Genomic DNA, 19,791 nt, shown 5'->3' on the forward strand with positions numbered 1-19,791 from the left:
ACCTGACCCATTCCACTAGCTTAGCACCCGATCGTTTAGTATGTTGCTATTGCTTTCTTCATGACTTATACATGTTCCTATGACTATGAGATTATGTAACTCCCGTGTGCCGGAGGAACACTTTGTGTGCTACCAAACGTCACAACGTAACTGGGTGATTATAAAGGAGCTCTACAGGTGTCTCCAAAGGTACATGTTGGGTTGGCGTATTTCGAGATTAGGATTTGTCACTCCGATTGTCGAAGAGGTATCTCTGGGCCCTCTCGGTAATGCACATCACTTAAGCCTTGCAAGCATTGCAACTAATGAGTTAGTTGCGGGATGATGTATTACAGAACGAGTAAAGAGACTTGCCGGTAACGAGATTGAACTAGGTATTTGGAATATCGACGATCGAATCTCGGGCAAGTAACATACCGATGACAAAGGGAACAACGTATGTTGTTATGCGGTCTGACCGATAAAGATCTTCGTAGAATATGTAGGAGCCAATATGAGCATCCAGGTTCCGCTATTGGTTATTGACCGGAGACATGTCTCGGTCATGTCTACATTGTTCTCGAACCCGTAGGGTCCGCACGCTTAAGGTTACGATGACAGTTATATTATGAGTTTATGCATTTTGATGTACCGAAGTTTGTTCGGAGTCCCGGATGTGATCACGGACATGACGAGGAGTCTCGAATGGTCGAGACATAAAGATTGATATATTGGAAGCCTATGTTTGGATATCGGAAGTGTTCCGGGTGAAATCGAATTTTACCGGAGTACCGGGAGGTTACCGGAACCCCCCGGGAGCTATATGGGCCATGATGGGCCTTAGTGGAAAAGAGAAGAGGCAGCCCTACATGGGCCGCGCGCCCCTCCCCTCCCTTGGTCCGAATAGGACAAGGAGAGGGGGCCGGCCCCTCTCTCTCTATTCCCCCTCCGCGAATCCTATTCCAACTAGGATTGGGGGGGGGAATCCTACTCCCAGAGGGAGTAGGACTCTCCTGGCGCGCCTCTCCTAGGCCGGCCGCACCCCCCCCCCTTAGTCCTTTATATACGGAGGTAGGGGCACCCCAGAGACACACAAGTTGATCCACGTGATCTTATTCTTAGCCGTGTGCGGCGCCCCCAGCCACCATAGTCCTCGATAATATTGTAGCGGTGCTTAGGCGAAGCCCTGCAGCAGTAGTACATCAAGATCGTCACCACGCCGTCGTGCTGACGGAACTCTTCCCTGACACTTTGCTGGATCGGAGTCCGGGGATCGTCATCGAGCTGAACGTGTGCTAAAACTCGGAGGTGCCGTAGTTTCAGTGCTTGATCGGTCGGGCCGTGAAGACGTACGACTACATCAACCAAACGCTTCCGTTGTCGATCTACAAGGTATGTAGATCACACTCTCCCCTCGTTGCTATGCATCACCATGATCTTGCGTGTGCGTAGGAAATTTTTTGAAATTACTACGTTCCCCAACAAGTAGTTCTGGATGATGTGTGGGAAACAGACACATGGGAGCAAATAAACAGGACAATTAAAGCCTTTCCAGACGCATCTAATGGTAGTAGAGTACTGCTAACCACACGAAAGGAAGATGTTGCAAATCATGTTCAGATGCCAACCCATGTTCATGTTTTGAAGCACTTAGATGAAGAGAAAAGTTGGGAACTTTTTAGTAGCAAAGCTTTACCATCATACAAAAGATCTGTCATGTGTGATGTGGATGAGTTTGAAGAGGTAGGGAGAAAGCTTGCTCATAAATGTGATGGATTGCCACTTGCATTGATAGTGTTGGGGGGTTATCTATCAAAGAATCTGAACACACAAGCATGGTCTGATGTACTATTTGGCTGGCCGTTAACCAAAAGCACACAAATGATGCGAGATATACTAGCTCGTAGTTACAAGGATCTGCCCTGTCACTATTTAAGAACTTGCTTCCTCTATCTTGCTGCTTTTCCTGAGGATTATGAAATACATGTGCCGAACCTTATTGAATTATGGATGGCCGAAAGCTTCATTCCGCATACACCAAGTCATAAACCAGAAGAAATAGCACACAAGTATGTTACTGAGTTGGCTCAGAGAAACTTGATTCAAGTTGTCCACAGAAGCAGGGCACATAAATGGATTCAAACAATAAAGATTCATGATATTTTACGGGACTGGTGCATAGAAGAAGCAAGACAAGATGGTTTTCTTGATATTATCGACAAAAAAGGGCAGGTCAAGCTTCCTCTCTCATCATATGTAGTTCCGTTTTATGTTTCAATATATGTCAATTGTGTCCTGTTATTTGACATCTAGCTGACATATGGATGCATTCTACAAAATGCAGGTCAGGCTGGTGCAGCATCGTATGATACCATGATTTGTCATCGTTCTTCTTTCCAAAACCTGAGTGGACAAATTTTACATGGAACAACTCCTATTCTCCGAACTCTCTTTGGCTTCGGACTCTCATCAGTATCTCTACCTAAAATGACTTCCTTAAGGGTTCTTCACATCCAAAACTCAATCCTAAAGGATTTTTCTAGGACAATTGGAGGGTCCATTCACCTAAGGTGCCTTAGATTGACTGGATGCAGACATGTAGTTCTCCCTTCTTCAATTGGAAAACTCCTTTATTTGTAGACTATAGATCTCAGAGGCACTGAATTGGACTCGGTAGTACCAAACTCCCTCTGGGATATTCCTACTCTAAGGCATGTTTACCTGAATAAGGAGTTTTCTCCACCAAAGAGGTTGCAACAAAAAGAGCTTCAGACCTTCTGGTTAGTTGTTAGATCCTTTGGCACTGAATATTGCAACCGTGACATGGTGATGTTTGTCAGCCTAATGACAGAACTGACAACCTTCGTATGGCACACGACCAAGACCAACTGCCCTGCAGAGATGATGAATGTTATTGCGAACATGCCGCACCTGGTTTATATTTACCTTGAGCAGTTCAATGTGCTCGATAAGCTTCCGGAGAGCCATCACTTCCCACAAAGCCTGCGAGAGCTCCATCTATCTGCTGATGTCATTAAGCAAGACCCGATGCCAATCCTGGAGAAACTTCCCTGTCTTGTGGTGCTCGTGTTGCAGGGGTATGACGGGCATACCATGTGCTGCTCTGCCCAAAGGTTTCCTTGTCTGCAAGAGCTACAGCTTTTTGAGTTTTCCATCGAGGAGTGGAGGATGGAGATTGGGGCAATGCCAAAGCTCTCCCACCTGACATTTGCATGGTGTAAGAAGATGAGCAAGCTCCCGGAGGGGTTGCTGCATCTTCCGTCCCTCACTTACCTGGACCTGAGCTATATGCCCCTGATCTCCGAAGATGACAACACGCTGAAGGAGCTGCGGGAGAAAGGATGTGAGGTGGAGTAAATGATCACGAGCACAGATGTGCTCGATATCCTATGCGTTCGGTGCTGCAAGGGGATCTGGGCCAATTCTGTATATGGTGGGCTAAGAATTGCAGGTAAATGGGCATTGTGTGAGAATACGTGTATGCCAGACCTGGGAAGTGGGCCAGTTCAGGAACGGCCGTCAACCGGTAACGGGCTGAGCCGTGGCCCAGTTTTGCCTACGTCTATCTGATCCGTGGCTCTGATAAGTCGACTAGTCTCTTCCTTTGCCTCAAAAAAAAACTAGTCTCTTCTTCCCCAACTCGGCCGCCATGAGAGGAAGTGAGAGGGAGAACAGGGGCTCGACGCGCAAATGGAGCTCCTCATGTAGCAAGAGGTATGTCGGTCCGATGCATTTTTTTGTCCACCGTAGCGTGCGATTTGAAGAGTGGAGCTCAGGCGGCTAGGTTTTCTATGCTTTCTCCGCCACAGATCCACTCTGATTGAGGAGGTCGGGGAGAGTATGGTGTCGGAAGGTTCGTCGGCGGATGGTACCAGGGGGACGTCCGTGGAGGTGGCGCTGCAGGAGACCACGGGTGTTCGCGGCGGATCTGCGGGCGTCTGTAGCGGCGGCAATCGATGGAGAGAAGATGAATCCCCAGGCTCTTGGTTGGAATAAGAGGTGAGGGAAACTAAATTTAAATTGAGCAGTGATTTGAAGAATTTCAGCAATGTATTTTCAAGCTGTGTATAGTCGTGCAGTGTTGATTGAATTTTTTTTGCGACTGTAATCCATGGTGTGATATGAACTAGTGTTAAAGCTTGTTGTTTTCAACGGTTAATTTAATCTATCAGCTATGTAATTTCAATTGCAATTTGGTTGTCAGTGGATCAAATTGGTTGACACAATCATTTGTAATCGCACTGAAATTTAATTGAGCAGTGCTATGAATAATTTCATTAACGTATTTTTCCAGCTGTGTATGGTTGTGCTGTGTTGATTGAATTTTTTGTGACAGTAGATAGCCGATGCATCTTGTCGATTTAAAATTGGTAGACACATCATTGCAATTATAATACAGCTTGGGGAGGTCGTACTAAGCTCTAGTACTGAGAAGTGGAGCCATTTATATGGATTTTGAGAGCACATTAAGTATTACTATCTACATAATAAAACTTTGTAGATCCATAACAGCAGTCGCCAGGGTGTTAATTAAACATTCATCTAAGATGGTGCAAAATGTGGAATCTGCAGTTGGAAATGGAAAATGTTGTAGATGCTATTTAGTTTGGTCTATGTTCCGTCCTGTTGCATACAAGATGAATGAAGTGAGTGCAGAAGGTTGATGGAAAAATATAGCATAAATGAGAAACAATGCAAAGTGGTTTCAAATGGATGATTGCCGGCACCGGGTTGTATGTGGTTCTATGTTGTCATGAAAAAGGTCTAGAGCATATGGAGAGTGTGCAAAATTCAGATGATTTCCGGCACCGGGTTGTATGGTTCTATGTTGTCATGAAAAAGGTCTAGAGCATATGGAGAGTGTGCAAAATTCGGAAGTGCTGGATAAAAACTGCGTGCAGCTGATTCTAAATACTGCTCTCCCTGAATGACTTGCTTTAGCAAGTTTTAATATATGTGGCTAGAATTCTGTGTACATTGCCTGTGGAATTATAGTGTGATGATAATTAGCAATGGATTGTCAGATGTAAATCCATAGTCTAAACTGGTATGGATGCAGCATTTAATTTTTTTAGAGAGAAGTTAACCATGATCATGGACACATCTAGTGTATAGTGCATTCGTATTTTGCAGGTATATCTATCTTGGCCGTGGTAGATGGTGAATCCAAGGTGCTGATCTAGTCTCCAATTTGTTGACTCATCTCTTTTTCTTATGGCCATGGCTGCGCGCGGGTTCTCATTTGTTGAGGAGGTGGATGAGAGCGCAGTTCCAATGGATCCGGCGGCTCCGGTTGCTGTGGTTTCGTTACCGGGCACCGTCCAAGTGACAGCGATACGCAAGGGGGCTGGCAGCGCCGGCGTCGACCATGAGTGCGGACGCACAGATCTGCGAGGAGGGAAGGGGAGGGGAGGATTGACGCGAGTCGTCATCGCAGGTGTCAGAAATGTCCATGGGGAAGATGACCCCGCAGCCACCTGGATGGGCTAAGAGGCCCGTCAGCTCGAATCCCTTTTGTAGTTTTCCATTTACTGCACTTTGGAAATTGATATAGTTGGAAAGTTTACAATTGCAAGCAGAGTGTGACACTGGATTAGATGGGGGTGGCATCAAAGTGATGTAGGATTAGAAAAACTGGATTAGTGTGTGCTCTGGGCATGAATGGACAGTTAAAATGGAAATTCTAGAGGCACAGTCAGCCCACTTTGGGTGTGGTTTTCATGGGTTTCCAGGTACAAGACAATGAACATCGAAGCATTCCATTGTTGGTGCTTGTGAGCGGCAGAAAATGCATATGAAAGCTCATTGTTGTGGGACGGTTTTAGTTCTTTTCATGTTTCCTGAGATGAGCTGGGTGTAATTGCTGTTCGATGTGGTTGTTTGGTTCAGAAAATGTGGCCAGTTGTTAGATTTAAATTTTAATAGCTATGTTGATGAGGTTTTTGGGTTGGGAAATGTCTGCATCTCTTAGATTTAATCCCTGTTTCATGAGGATGTTGGGTTTGAAAGTGTAGCACAACTCCTAAGGCATGGTCACTGCAATTGCAGGGTGAGGATAGGCACAGGCACTCATTGCAGGAAACCATGCCCGTCGTGTGTAACTGCATTTGAGAAAGTTGTAAGGGGGTATGCAGAGAACCCTTCAGAGAACGTCATTGTGCTGATGCTGGGCTCAAGCTTCGATTCGCTCGGAGAAGCTTATGATTTCTACAACTTTTATTCCTGGGACAGGGGATTTGGAACAAGGTACAAGAAGAGTAGAGTGAATGTCGAGAGGATGAAGGGCATGCAGGAGGTCATGTGCGGGTGCTTGGTATGTGCCGTCGGCAGACAATATAAATTATTTTCTATTTTTTTGCTTGTGGGTAATTTATGCACATGCTGTGATATTTTTTTGCAGGGGAAAGGCCGGCGTGGAGAACACTAGGTCTAGGTCCTACCGGTGTGAGTGTGCCATTTATGAAGAAGTCTATGAAAAATCTGCGTTGAAAGATAGCAAGGAGCAGGCGGATGACGATGTGAGGAAGACAAATGGAAGTGTTTGCTGAATTGGGGGCAAAGGATCCACACTTTACATACCATGTGCAGGCTGACAAAGAAGGTCGGATAAAAAATGTGTTGTGAGCGAATGGCAGCAGCAGTCTGCAATACAGTTTCTTTGGCGACGCAGTGACGTTTGGTGCAACGTACCAGACGAACCTTTACGACACATATTCAGACTTTTTGTTGGGGTTAACAACAATTTTCAGAGTATTATACTGCCTGGTGTACTGGTATGCCACTAGACTGACGAGAGTTTTGAGTGTGTTTTTCCAGACTTTGTACGGATGAAGAGAGGCGTGGTGCCGAAGACAATACTCATTGGTAATATGGCTTGTTTGATGATGTACGATCATCACCTTATGGTTCTTCTAGGATGAACTGATTAACTTGCTTATGTCATGATTGCAGACTAGAATCGGACGAAGAATTGCATAAAAGAACATGGCTGGACAGGGGTGATGTCCCCGAAGCAACCCCGGAAGCCTGCAAGGTGTGATAATTGTGGGTACGTATGAAGGCCATAAGAGGAACACCTGCACCAAGGCAATGGAGATGAGGTTAGAAAATGTGTGATGCTGGAGTGTAGTGCTAGGTCTAAGGGGTTGTTCCTGGTTATTTGTAACATGTGATGTTGTGTTGTCGTGGACTATTTCTGATTTGGTGTTGCACTGGTTGGCGGGCTGAACTGTAGTTAAAAAAATCTGGCGTTGTTTCAGTTAATTAATTGCCCATGGTGCGATGATGGCTGTAGTCATAGTTGCATGCTTGATGTTACTGATTCTTGCAGTTTGTAGTGTTGAATCCTTGGCTTGGGGTGATTTTGCTTATTCTTGAAGTCTGGTTCGTTCTGTTGAATGCTCTGGTTATTCAGATCTAGGGTAGAGGTGCTGTGGAAAAATGGTGGGGGAGAGGGGATGGAGAAAAATAAAGGGGTCGATGTACACGGCGTCCGTTATTACATTTGAGCCTGTGACACCCGGATAATTAGGCTACAGTAATCCCATATTAATGATGCCACGTCATCACGGTTACTGTTGTTAATCTCGCGTTAGTTCGAAACCGGTTCGAGTCCAAGTTAAAAATCAAACAAACAAATGAACGTTTTCAAACATTAAAACTAAAATTTTCTAACTGTGACAAATAAATTATGAGTAATAATGTTGGAGAAACCAACATTTCTTATAATATTTAAATGCACTAAAACAACCAAAACAGAGGGCAAGATAATTAATTTAATGCCTTTTATAAAGTTATAATAATATAACTAATTTAATAGTGTGCCAAAATAATTGTGGCAGTGGCCTAATTAATAATACAAATTTAGGTGCTCATTTGGTATTTTATGAAACTAAAAGAAAAGAAACTTCAAATGAAAACAGTAAAGAAATAAAATAATAAAAAACAGAAAACAAAACAATACAAAAAAAGGAAAAAAGAAAAGGAGAGAACCCCTCCCTGCTGGGCCGTGGCCCAGCTGGCCTCCAGGCCGCCCGGCCCCAGGCCAGCGACCGACCCATCCTCGCTTGCCCTTATCCCCCGTAACCCTAACCCACCAAACCACAGCACCTCCCAGTCCCCCTCCCATGATCCCCACGCTCCTCTCCTCCTACCCCCGATCCAGATCGGGATCGGGGCCCTCACCCCCGACGCCGCCGCCGCTGCCCAGTGCCTCCGGCCACCCCCCCTCGCCGGCGCCCGTCTCCCCATCTTCCCCCGCATGGCGTCCGCCCCACCTCGACCCGAGCTAGATCGGATCGATCCCGCTGCTCGATGCCCGACGCTGCCCCGCTGCTCGACGCCGGAACCTCCTTGCCGGACTGCCTCCCCATCGCGCGCCGTCCACGTCTTTCTCCCCGAGCCCCACTGCCCGTGCCCTACTGCTCCCCTGTGAGCTCCCCTCCCTCCTCTCTCTGTCGTGGCCGCGCCCTCCCCCCTCACGCTCGGCTCCATCCCGCGCCGCCTCGGAGCCGCCCACGCCAACCGCTACCGAGCTCCACTGCCGCCGTCGCCGTTGCTCCGCTCACCGGCCGCGAGCGCTGCCCCGGGAGCCGCCTATGCCCGGCCACCATCGCCTCCGTCCCGCGGCGCCTGGCCGCGCCCACCAGGGCCGCCGTCGTCTGGGGCCGCCCCTACTCCGGCGCCGTCCTCGCCCGGCCATGCCACCGCGCCCGCTCTGCACCGCGGCTCGCCGCTCGCGCCCCCCCGCCTGACTCTTCGCTGCCTGCGCCGCGCCGCCTCATCCCTGCTGCGCATGTAGGCCCCGCGCGCGCGCCCGTGCTTGCCCACGCCCCGCGGCCTCCCCGCGCCGTGCCCCTCTGCCGCCGTGCTCGGCCTACTGCTGTGGCCTCGGGCACGAGCGCCCGCACCCAGCGCCCGCCCCGTTAGCCGCCGCCCAAACCCGCTAATGCCCCCTGGGCCTATGACAACGGGCCCCGCCCCAGAACAAAAAAAAATGATGAATAGAAATAATAATAATAATAAATAATTAAAATAATTAATTATTTAATTAATTAAGTTAATTAATCCTGTTAATTAATCTAATCAATTAGTTAGGTTAATTAAACCCTAATTAACATAAACAGTGTATGACAGGTGGGTCCCACTGGACCCACTGGTCAGGTTGACCAAGTCAACTCTGTTGACTGCTGATGTCAGCATGACATCATGCTGATGTCATTAATCTGTTTTTCGAATTAATTTAAATAATTAATTAAATTCCAGAAATTAATAAAATCTTTAGAAAATCATATCTTTTAATCCGTAACTCGGATTAAAATATTTTCAACATGAAAGTTGCTCAGAATGTCGAGACGATTCCGGATACGCAACCCGTTCGTCCGCCACACCTCCCTAACCTATCGAACTCGTAACTTTCCCCCTCTGGCTCCTCTGCCCGAAAACGCGAAACACCGGGGATACTTTTCCGGATGTTTCCCCCCTTCATCGGTACCACCTAATACCGCGTTAGGGCACCCCTAGCACCGTTACTTGCCTTGTCATGCATCGTTGTGCATCTGTTTGCACCGTTATTGTTTCTTCCCCCCTCTTCTTCTGCTAGACACCGAGACCGACGCCGCTGCTACCCAGTACGACTACGGAGTTGACGACCCCTCTCTCTTGCCAGAGCAACCAGGCAAGCCCCCCCCTTTTGATCACCAGATATCGCCTACTCTTCTCTATACTGCTTGCATTAGAGTAGTGTAGTATGTTACTGCTTTCCGTTATTCCTATCCTGATGCATAGCCTATCCTTGCTACTACTGTTGATACCATTACCTACTATCCTACTGCTTAGTATAGGATGCTAGTGTTCCATCAGTGGCCTTACACTCTTGTCCGTCTGCCATGCTATACTACTGGGCCGTGATCACTTCGGGAGGTGATCACGGGCATATACAATATACTTTACACAGTTACCTTACCTGTGATACTGTTCGGAGATGGGGGCTGAAGGGGCAGGTGGCTCCATCCAGGTAGTGGTGGGCCTGGGTTCCCGACGGCCCCCGGCTGTTACTTTGTGGCGGAGCGACAGGGCAGGTTGAGACCACCTAGGAGAGAGGTGGGCCTGGCCCTAGTCGGCGTTCGCGAATACTTAACACGTTTAACGAGATCTTGGTATTTGATCTGAGTCTGGCTACTGGCCTATACGCACTAACCATCTACGCGGGGACAGTTATGGGCAATCGACGTCGTGGTATCAGCCGAAGCCTTCGTGACGTCAGCGACTGAGTGGCGCGCGCCGGATTGGACCGTAAGCCTGCTCTTGTATTAAGGGGGCTAGTTCTGCTTCCGGACGCGTTCGCAACGTGCAGGTGTGCTAAGGGTGATGGGCCCAGACCCCTGGGCGCTTAGGTTTAGACCGGCGTGTTGACCTCTCTGTTGGTCTAGGTGGGGCTGCGACGTGTTGATCTTCCGAGGCCGGGCATGACCCAGGAAAGTGTGTCTGGCCAAATGGGATCAAGCGTGTTGGGTTATGTGGTGCACCCCTGCAGGGAAGTTAATCTATTCGAATAGCCGTGATCTTCGGTAACAGGACGACTTGGAGTTGTACCTTGACCTTATGACAACTAGAACCGGATACTTAATAAAACACACCCTTCCAAGTGCCAGATACAATCGATGATCGCTCTCTCACAGGGCGACGAGGAGAGGATCATCGGTTAGGATTATGCTATGCGATGCTACTTGGAGGACTTCAGTCTACTCTCTTCTACATGATGCAAGACGGAGGCTGACAGAAGCGTAGTCTTCGAAAGGACTAGCTATTCCCCCTTATTCCGGCTTTCTGCAGTTCAGTCCACATATAATAGCCTTATTTCAGTTGATACCAATGCATACATATGTAGTGTAGCTCCTTGCTTGCGAGTACTTTGGATGAGTACTCACGGTTGCTTTCTCCCTCTTTCCTCCTATCCCTTCTACCTGGTTGTCGCAACCAGATGTTGGAGCCCAGGAGCCAGACGCCACCTTCGACGACGACTCCTACTACACCGGAGGTGCCTACTACTACGTGATGCCCGCTGACGACGACCAGGAGTAGTTAGGAGGATCCCAGGCAGGAGGCCTGCGCCTCTTTCGATCTGTATCCCAGTTTGTGCTCGCCTTCTTAAGGCAAACTTGTTTAACTTATGTCTGTACTCAGATATTGTTGCTTCCGCTGACTCGTCTATGATCGAGCTCTTGTATTCGAGCCTTCGAGGCCCCTGGCTTGTAATATGATGCTTGTATGATTTTTTTTTATTTGTAGAGTTGTGTTGTGATATCTTCCCGTGAGTCCCTAATCTTGATCGTACACGTTTGCGTGTATGATTAGTGTACGATTAAACCGGGGGCGTCACAAAGCCGTGGCCCAGAACGGTGTCCCGCGCCTAAGCCTTCTTGTGTTAGACGGCAACTGTCGCATTGATTGCGATAGATGGGTGGACCATGGCCTTGAATTTGTGCGCATATACCATATGGAATACCCTGACACATACGGTGGGCTGGTGGGGATCTAGATGCCAACGGACGATTCAGATAACGAGCACATATGAGACCGAGCTCAGAACAGCACTTCCCCATAGCTATGCCCTTCCCCCTTCTCTTGTCTTCCTTCCTTTTATATCCTTTTATTTTATTTTACTACTATATGGATTCAAGAGTTAAAAGAGGCAAGCTTTGTAGTACTTTTGACTTCCTCTCTGTTCATCGCTGCCTGTTTGTTTGGAATGATGGTTTTAGCATCGACAGCTTGCACTTTTTTAAGGCATTTCTTTTGGGCTTTTTGCAGGTGGATGATACACGTAAATGAAAATTGTGGTGCTCTTTGCAACTTTACATGCTGCGGACATGTTTATTTTTTTTCCCTAATTCTGAAGGTGGCAAGAGAGGAATAAATATTTCAGTATGATAGATGTGCTAGTTTTCGCAACTGTCATTTCCTGCAAATTTGTCTCTCTGTTTACCTGAATCCAGTACAATAAAGTAGATGGAACACCTGTTTCAAGATGGTGGTGTATATGTATTTTTGATCTGTGCAAACCTTCATGGATTATGCTTTCCACAAACATACTACTCTGATTAGCCGATTCATGGTGTATTTCACTCTCTCTGTTCACGGTGAGCACTCACTATTATCAATTCAGGTATTGTTAGTTTCTTGATGCAACGTTTCAGACTCATATATCTCAGGTTTTACTTTCTCTTTTGCCCATTTTTTTTCTATGCCTGACAAACTGAAAAGAGACTGGCAGATTAATTGCTGTGGATGGATTTGAAATAGGAAGCAGAGTGAATCAGATTGTGTATGTAAATATCTTCTGATTGTTTGAATCAGATTGTGTCTGTACAGAATTTGTATGTATTGCTCCAGACAATTCAGAACTTATATGTGCTTCGTATGGTCGATTTTATGGGTAGCAGTGTTGATTATTCATATCTTGGAATGATGCATTTCTAGATGGAGAAAGAAAGAGTAGATATTTGTCTGTTTTTATCATTGATCGATGCAAATTGTACAGTATCGTTCAACTTCCCTCCCCCCTCTGAAACTAGACAGCTAAGCATTGGCAGGTAGTCAAAAAAAGTACTCATATGTTCTTTGTCGCTGAAATTTATTACACTTGCTGTACGATGTTGCAGAAATTATAGTTGCATAGATGTATTTTATACGCTTTTGCTAAAGCACATCTAGATTTTACACAAAGATTCGTGCGAATATTTTTGTTCCTGTTAATGTTTATTTGAGTCACATATAGACAGAACCATTGTCCCGTGAACTTGGCACAAGGTACAATCCTTTTCTTTTTTTTACAAAACCAGAATTTATATAATAATCAAGTCTTAGTCTTCTAAGAACATTCGTGAAAAAAGGATAAAAATTACAGACAAGCCCAAGGGGAACTCGTCGTAGTTCCTTACCCGCACAAACCGATAGTGTGTTTGTGAGCCTAGCTCGATGCCACACCTGCTCCGCATTCCCCGAGCCAGGATCTGTTGTAATTGCAGTCGAGAAGTTAGCACACGTAGGAGACATTAGCATCGTTGAGGCCCTTCCCAGTGCTCCACGGTGTACTGGTGCTAAAGATGCCACTTAGGCAGAAAAATGATGTGGCAAAGCAATTAAAAAGGAGAGAGAGCATTATGGTGACCCCCAGTGCTCCACGGTGTACTGGTGCTAAGGATGTCACATAGGCAGAAAAATAATATGGCAAAGCAATTAAAGAGGAGAGAGAGCATTATGGTGACCCCAATAAGGCTGGTCATAGTGGGGAGTAACTTATACTAGTGTCATGCATATGACACTAGTCTAAGTTACTACCTCCATAGTGCAAAGTAACATAGTAGTAATGTCATAGGTTGCTTCATTTATTAGCTCATAGACTCATTTTGCCTCGGGAAGCGCTATGTTACAGTAACATATTATGTTACCACAAGCACCTTTTCCTCATTAAATAATTGCCACATAAGCAAAATTGTCTTGGGATGTGTTAAGTTACTACCTAAGTTACCCCCACTATGACTAGCCTAAGAACCAATGCTAAGCACGTGAACCTAGGCAAAAAGACTACCAACCAATACATGAAAGAGTTTTATTACTAAACAATTAAATAGAGGAGGCTTAGCTACAAAAATCTAAGCACCGATGCATTGGGGACATTAGTTGCTAAGCATTTTAATACACTTAGCACCCCACTTTAGCACCAATGCATTGGGAGAGGTCTGAGGCATGGACCATCAATCTAGAAAAGGCAAAGATTGGACGACGAGACCCAACCCCACATCACTGCCAAAAGCATCATCGTAGGCTCTTATTGCCGAGATCAATGTTGCCACCGCGGAGCAAGACAGAAGCGTTGGAATTGACGGCTCACCCCAAAATCCAGTCGATCAGGTATGGGGAAACCAAGCCTCACGGCGGTAACTCCAAAACCAGTGCCACCATGATAGGGACATGGTCGGGATACTTATTTCATTGTGTTGTCGCCTCCACCACTCGGACGAAGAACGCAAGGACATCAAAACCTTACCCACTAGACCAAGACTCCCCTCAAGCGTGAAGATCCATAGTACCTGCGCCTCCTGATGTTGACATGTACCTAGGGTAGAGTCATAGGCCTAACCTAGACACCCTATACAAGGGCATTGCCCTAGAGTCAAAGACACTCAAAGGATGACAGAAGATACAGAAGATACTGACTGAAAACACCTTGGAGTGTAATCCACTCGACCAGTTACCCACTCGGATATCCCAATTCCATTCGACCTAGGTAGAGTCTGTCGACCACACGAAGAATCACTCGGAGAACAGAAGGTCTAAAGCCACTCAGGACAGTAACGGCCAGGCATTCACTCCGTAGCGTTAAAGGCCATTTATATCTCTTTATAGCTAGCGTCACCAGTAACGTCTTGTCTTAATGTACATTGAACCCTGAATAACTGAGGGCGGGAGGGGTCCGGTGCACTCTATATAAGCCACCCCCCTCCTCAGGTACAAGGGTTCGCACCTCTGTAACTCTCACGCATAATCCAGTCGACCAAGCTTGCGGGCACCGAGACGTAGGGCTATTACTTCCTCCGAGAAGGGCCTGAACTCGTACATCTTGCGTTCATAACCTCACCGTAGCTAGGATCTTGCCTCTTCCTACGTACCCTCATCCTTACTGTCAGACTTACTCCCACGACACCTCCCGCGTATTGAAATTGAATGGTGAAGGCAAGGGAGACTGACATAAGCAATCCACAAGGGTAGGGCTATGCGGTAGTTAGGGGTTTTTCTCCAGGTTACGCAGGACTTGGGAAAAGTAAACTCGGCACGAGGGCGCAATTTAGTGCATTAAAGATGCGATCACCAATCGCATGTCTAAGATTTGAACTCTAGTGGATTGGCTCCATCATAAAGAACCTAACCATCTGAGTTATGCTTAGTTCGCCTCTTGAGACATGTTGAGTGCCTACAAGTACCATGTGTTTTGTAGACCGTGTCTATCAATAATTGGTGACTATCTAGTGATATATGTTGAGCAGAGAGTTTGTTTGGTAGCATGTATCTATGTTTGATCAGGTTACCGCCTCCGTAAGGTGGCGATCAGGATAGACCCACAATTAAAAAACATTTCAGCAAATTTTTAGGAATAACATTTTTGTACTATATAAAAAGGAAACTGTCTATGGCACATCTAGACATGCATTAGGCTAGCTCTCATCTAGATGAGAGTTAACTATATCACATCTAATTTCTACATCATTTGATTTTACGCAAAGATTCGTGCACGTTTTTCTTTTCTTTTTTACTTGAATATTCAAAAGGCATAGGAGTTAGATGTGACTTAGTTAATTAATTCTCATCTAGATGGACACACGACAACGCAAAAAAAAAATGGACACACAACTTTGGACCTCCACATACATTTAGCCCTCACATCTCATAATTTAAAGAAACAAATAACGAATAATAATGCTTTATTTGAAAAATAAAAGGACAATAATGAATGTTGCAGTCTCAGAGGTTGAGGAACTGCATGTAGTGGTCGAAGATGTAGTCGACGATGACCTTGTAGGCCCTCTGCGTGGGGTGGTAGCTGTCGAAGAAGACATGCTCCGACACGTCGTCGCACACCGGCATGAACCTGGCGTCGCACAGCACGGCCACCTCGTTCGTCCCGGTGCCGCAGCACCCCTTCGTCGTCTCGCTGAACCCGTACCGCGCCCCGTTGTCCACCAGGTCCTGGATCACGGTGTAGATGTCGATGAACACGAGGGTGGGGAACCCGGCCGGGTCCTCCTCGCCCAGCCGGCGGATCAGCTCCTGCGCCCTCGCGTTGTAGAGCCGCGCCGCGGCGTTGCGCTCCGGCACGCAGCCGCGGTCCGGGCCGCCGCCCATGGTCCGCTGCGACGGCACGCACCCGATGGGCGGGAGCCCCACGAAGCCGATCCGCTTGGCGCCCCGCGCGCTCACGTTGCGGAGCAAGGACTCGACGCCGACGAGGAGCAGGTCCACGTAGGCCGGGATGTCGTAGTGGGCGCTCCGGAGCGGCGTGGTGTAGTAGGTGTTGGCGATGTCGTCCGTGCCCGCGCACACCACGAACAGCGCGCCGTCGATGATCCGCCGCGTCTCCTCCTCGCCGGCGATGTCCACCAGCTTGCCGCGGTACTCGTCGAAGTAGGCCAGCTGCTGCTCCAGCGAGATCACGTTCTGGAATGAACCGAAGTAGATCGATTGATATGGCATCGATCACTAGCTTGCACACGCACAGATCAGTTGGCGGAAATAAGTTACCACGATGACGGGGGTGAGAGGGTCGAATCCGGTGGCGCCGGACGCGAAGCTGACGCCGGTGAGGAGGTCCTCTCGGGTGTGCTCCACGCCCAGGTACGGAGGAAGTAGTTCCTTCACGTTAAGGCCCTGGGCTGAAATTCGGCCCATTAGAAACATGACTGAAATTGCTGCTATTTTTTTTTTGCAAACATATATAGCATGGGAGCTGCTAATTTCATGGATAATATAGCACAACAATGCGTGTAATACAAAGGGTTGCAGACTAAAACATCTGTGACGACAATCCCATGGCTCAATGGCGCAACATCATACTCTCGCGGCTTAATGCGCCTCTCACCCTCATCCGCTATCGGCCAAATCTTGGCCCTTTCATGAAAGCAACCCCAACTTGTTTTTCGAAAAGGGACGCTTTATTACTTAAAAGGTTTAAGCATTAATCCCAACTTGTTAATATTCTATTACCTAGTAGTCTAAAATTCAGCTAGAAAATAATCATGAAAATCATTATATACTCCATATTTTTTTGAGCTCCAATTTAAGTTGGTTGAGATTGATTGGTGATTTAATTGAATTTAAATTGGTTAAGGGTAATTAGTGGTGTAATAAGATAATCAGACACACTACGTTGGTTGAAAGGAGATATGTCACTACATGAAACCCGCATCCACCAACACCGGTCCTCCATCGCCTTCCTCTTGTCCCATCCGCTCTCGTACCAATCCCGTCGTCCCTGTCACCTAGGCGGTGGCAGCGCGCTGACCCTGAACTAACTTTGTAAAAGGCTTCTTCTTCCATGGTTAGTAGTTTCTTTGCTATAGACAAACATGTTGTTTCCATGACAGAAGATCAACATGTAGTTTTGAAATATTCTTGGGTCGAATCTCATTGGGTTGAGTGGAAGGAAGCAAGCCACCATGTCAAGGTCCAGCACAAAAGTTGAACACAAAACATTAGCAAATGTGTTTGCCAACATAATTTGGGTAAAGTCTTTGCTTAAGACATTCCAAGAGGGAAGGGCGATGATGGTGACGTGCCTTCAGCTCGCTATAGTGTTTGTAGTCGTCGTTTGGTGGTCTACGGACCAAGATGTGGTTTCTTTTACTTCTTGTGTTCTTTATACTGCCTTGCCTTGACAGTTAATGAATATAACGGAAGTATTTCCAGCAAAAAAGAAAGAAATTCCAAGCATCATCAGCAATAGTGACATGTTTATGGTGTGACAACTCAGGAGATACATATATGCCTATTAGCTAACCCAGTTTTTCATGCTCGAACCAAACACAATGAGATTGATTTCTATTTGGTTAGAGAGATGATTGCCGAACACCCCTCACCTGTAATGGGTATGATTGGTTTAGCTAGGTTTAACCACATCTTTCTTGTGAACTGTAACTTCCTAGGGGTGGATATATACACTTCAACAATCTGTATAGACAATACTGCAGCGAAGTTTGGCTGGATGTAGAACATACTACAACCGTTGTATGAACGATTGAGAAATTAAACAGGCTTGACGTACAACGTAGAACGTACTACAGTGTTTAAAGGTCATCTCACTTGAAAAAGTATGGTGTACAAGCTTGTTGATGTACAAATGTTTGTCATTACTCCGTGGGAGGTTGGTTGCACATGTGCACTCAGTTTTCAGCAACGTCGGAGCAACTTTTTCAGCAATTAACTAGAACTGTACATGCATGTACGTGCGTGTTCGCTATACAATTATAGTACGCACGGAGTTAACCGATTTGCAACCACACATGTTTCAAGCACCTTTTTTCAGTGTCGGCAGAAGAGTAGGCAATTCATTAATCAGGAGAAGATGCTATAGTAACAATTTTCAAATGGCAGCAGTAAGTCCCACAGGTATGGGTAAGACACCAAGGTATTCATACACTACTGCATTAAGCAATTCCATTTTCCATGTATGCCTCGAGATGGCATGGCACATGGAGGAATTAAGACCTTCCTCACATGGAGGGGGTATACCGTATACAGTACACACACTGGCTGGATTATCCTCTCGCGAGCTCTGTCAGTGGAGTTAATTTAGAGTAGTGCATGTAGTATATACGGTGAGCATGCGTACATGGAAGGTATACACATACAGAAAAGGATGACACATACGCTAGTACGTGCGTATAGATACTTACCCATGAAGTCGGTGGGTATGAGCCCGTTGGAGAAGCGGCCGGTGGGCTCGTGGTTGGCGAAGTCCTTGCCGTAGGGCGCGTGGTTCGCCTTCACCACCGTGTGGAGGCCGTTGTTGTTGCCGGGGTCCATGATGGAGTCGCCGAACACGATCACCGCCGTCACCAGCGGCCCCTTCTTCTCGCACACACCCGGCGGCGCCATCGCCAGGGCCACCACCACCACCGCTGCGACGAGGGCCGTCCTGCAGCTCCTCCTCATCGCCAGCATGTTTCGGTTGTCTCAGTGCGTACGCGGTTTGCTTGTAGCTGCAGCTTCCTAGTTAGCTACATCTACTTATATAGGAGTGCTAGTACTAGAGGTTCTGTATGGAGCCATAGTGAAGGTGCAATTGATGCCAGTTCCATCTCATTAACTGTCATGCACGTTCCATGATATTATAGAGTATATATCATTGTATGCTGTCATAAGGGCAACTCCAACGCTATTCACCAAATCGCCAAAAATGCCCTGACCGAATTATCTGAACATTTTTTGCCATCCAACATTAGTCACCAAATTTGTTTGGATCGGTTCGGATGTTCAAAGTCCTACAACCCGAAACCAAAAGTAGTGGAGGTATGAGGGCATCTAGACCTCCACCATGCCAAACTCCGACATGACCGGCCCATCCAAAATACTCCATCCGGATCACTCCCCCCCTCCCCCCATTCCGCCCCTCTCCCCTATGCTCCGTATTCGCTCCGTCGGTGACCGATATCACCACTGTACCACCACGGCTGCCGCCCAGGTCTTGCCGACCTCTGCTGCTCCAACCAGTCGCCTTCCAGCCTTCGACTATGCCATTGTTTCGTGGATACGGCTACAACTCTTGTATCCTTCGCTAGTCGCTGATGTCGTTCATGGCAGACACCATGCTCAGCAAGTGTTCGATCAAATGTCATTGCCATTTTTTTGGCATTCTCGTTGTTTACTTCGAAGCAAACACAATGGATTCCGGCGAGGAGTACTTTTACAGTGAGTCATGGAGTCTTCTTCGTCGGATGACGAGGAGGAATACGAGGATGAAACGGCGATGATGAGGCCGAGTCTTGCAAAGAAGGTGTGTGCGGAGGAGCATGTTCTCAACTACAAGGGTTCAACAAATGGACATCGAGTGTTGAACCGGTATCAGGCACGAAGGCATCTGATGTTGGGCAATGATTAGTTTGCCCCTGATGCACTATTCGAGCCCTGTTTTTGCCGTTATTTTCGGATGAGGCGGCAAGTGCTTGATCACCTCTACTATGGTGTCTGGACTTATGATGATTACTTCACCTTGAAGAAGGATGCCATTGGAACCAT

At 47.0% G+C, this 19,791-nt stretch overlaps 2 protein-coding genes across 2 annotated transcripts; one reads left to right on the forward strand and one right to left on the reverse strand.

The window, feature by feature from the left end:
• Window positions 1–1,599: 1,599 nt before the first annotated feature.
• LOC147986861 (putative disease resistance protein At1g50180) lies at window positions 1,600–3,357 on the forward strand. Its single transcript, XM_087542175.1, has 3 exons — window positions 1,600–2,203; window positions 2,447–2,534; window positions 2,820–3,357. Exons 1-3 carry the CDS (start codon window positions 1,600–1,602, stop codon window positions 3,355–3,357), a joined length of 1,230 nt encoding a protein of 409 aa, XP_087398301.1.
• An 11,966-nt stretch (window positions 3,358–15,323) lies between these two features.
• Window positions 15,324–18,760, reverse strand: LOC125534155 (GDSL esterase/lipase EXL3). The gene is made up of 3 exons (XM_048697442.2): window positions 18,450–18,760; window positions 16,300–16,430; window positions 15,324–16,215 (listed from the first exon to the last, which is right to left on the reverse strand). The coding sequence occupies exons 1-3, from the start codon at window positions 18,715–18,717 to the stop codon at window positions 15,523–15,525; spliced, it is 1,092 nt and encodes a 363-aa protein (XP_048553399.1). The 5' UTR covers window positions 18,718–18,760; the 3' UTR covers window positions 15,324–15,522.
• Between the last annotated feature and the right edge of the window lie 1,031 nt (window positions 18,761–19,791).

Source organism: Triticum urartu, chromosome 2A, assembly GCF_056163025.1.
Source record: "Triticum urartu cultivar PI428250 chromosome 2A, HENAU_Tu73, whole genome shotgun sequence".
Lineage (NCBI taxonomy): Eukaryota > Viridiplantae > Streptophyta > Magnoliopsida > Poales > Poaceae > Triticum > Triticum urartu.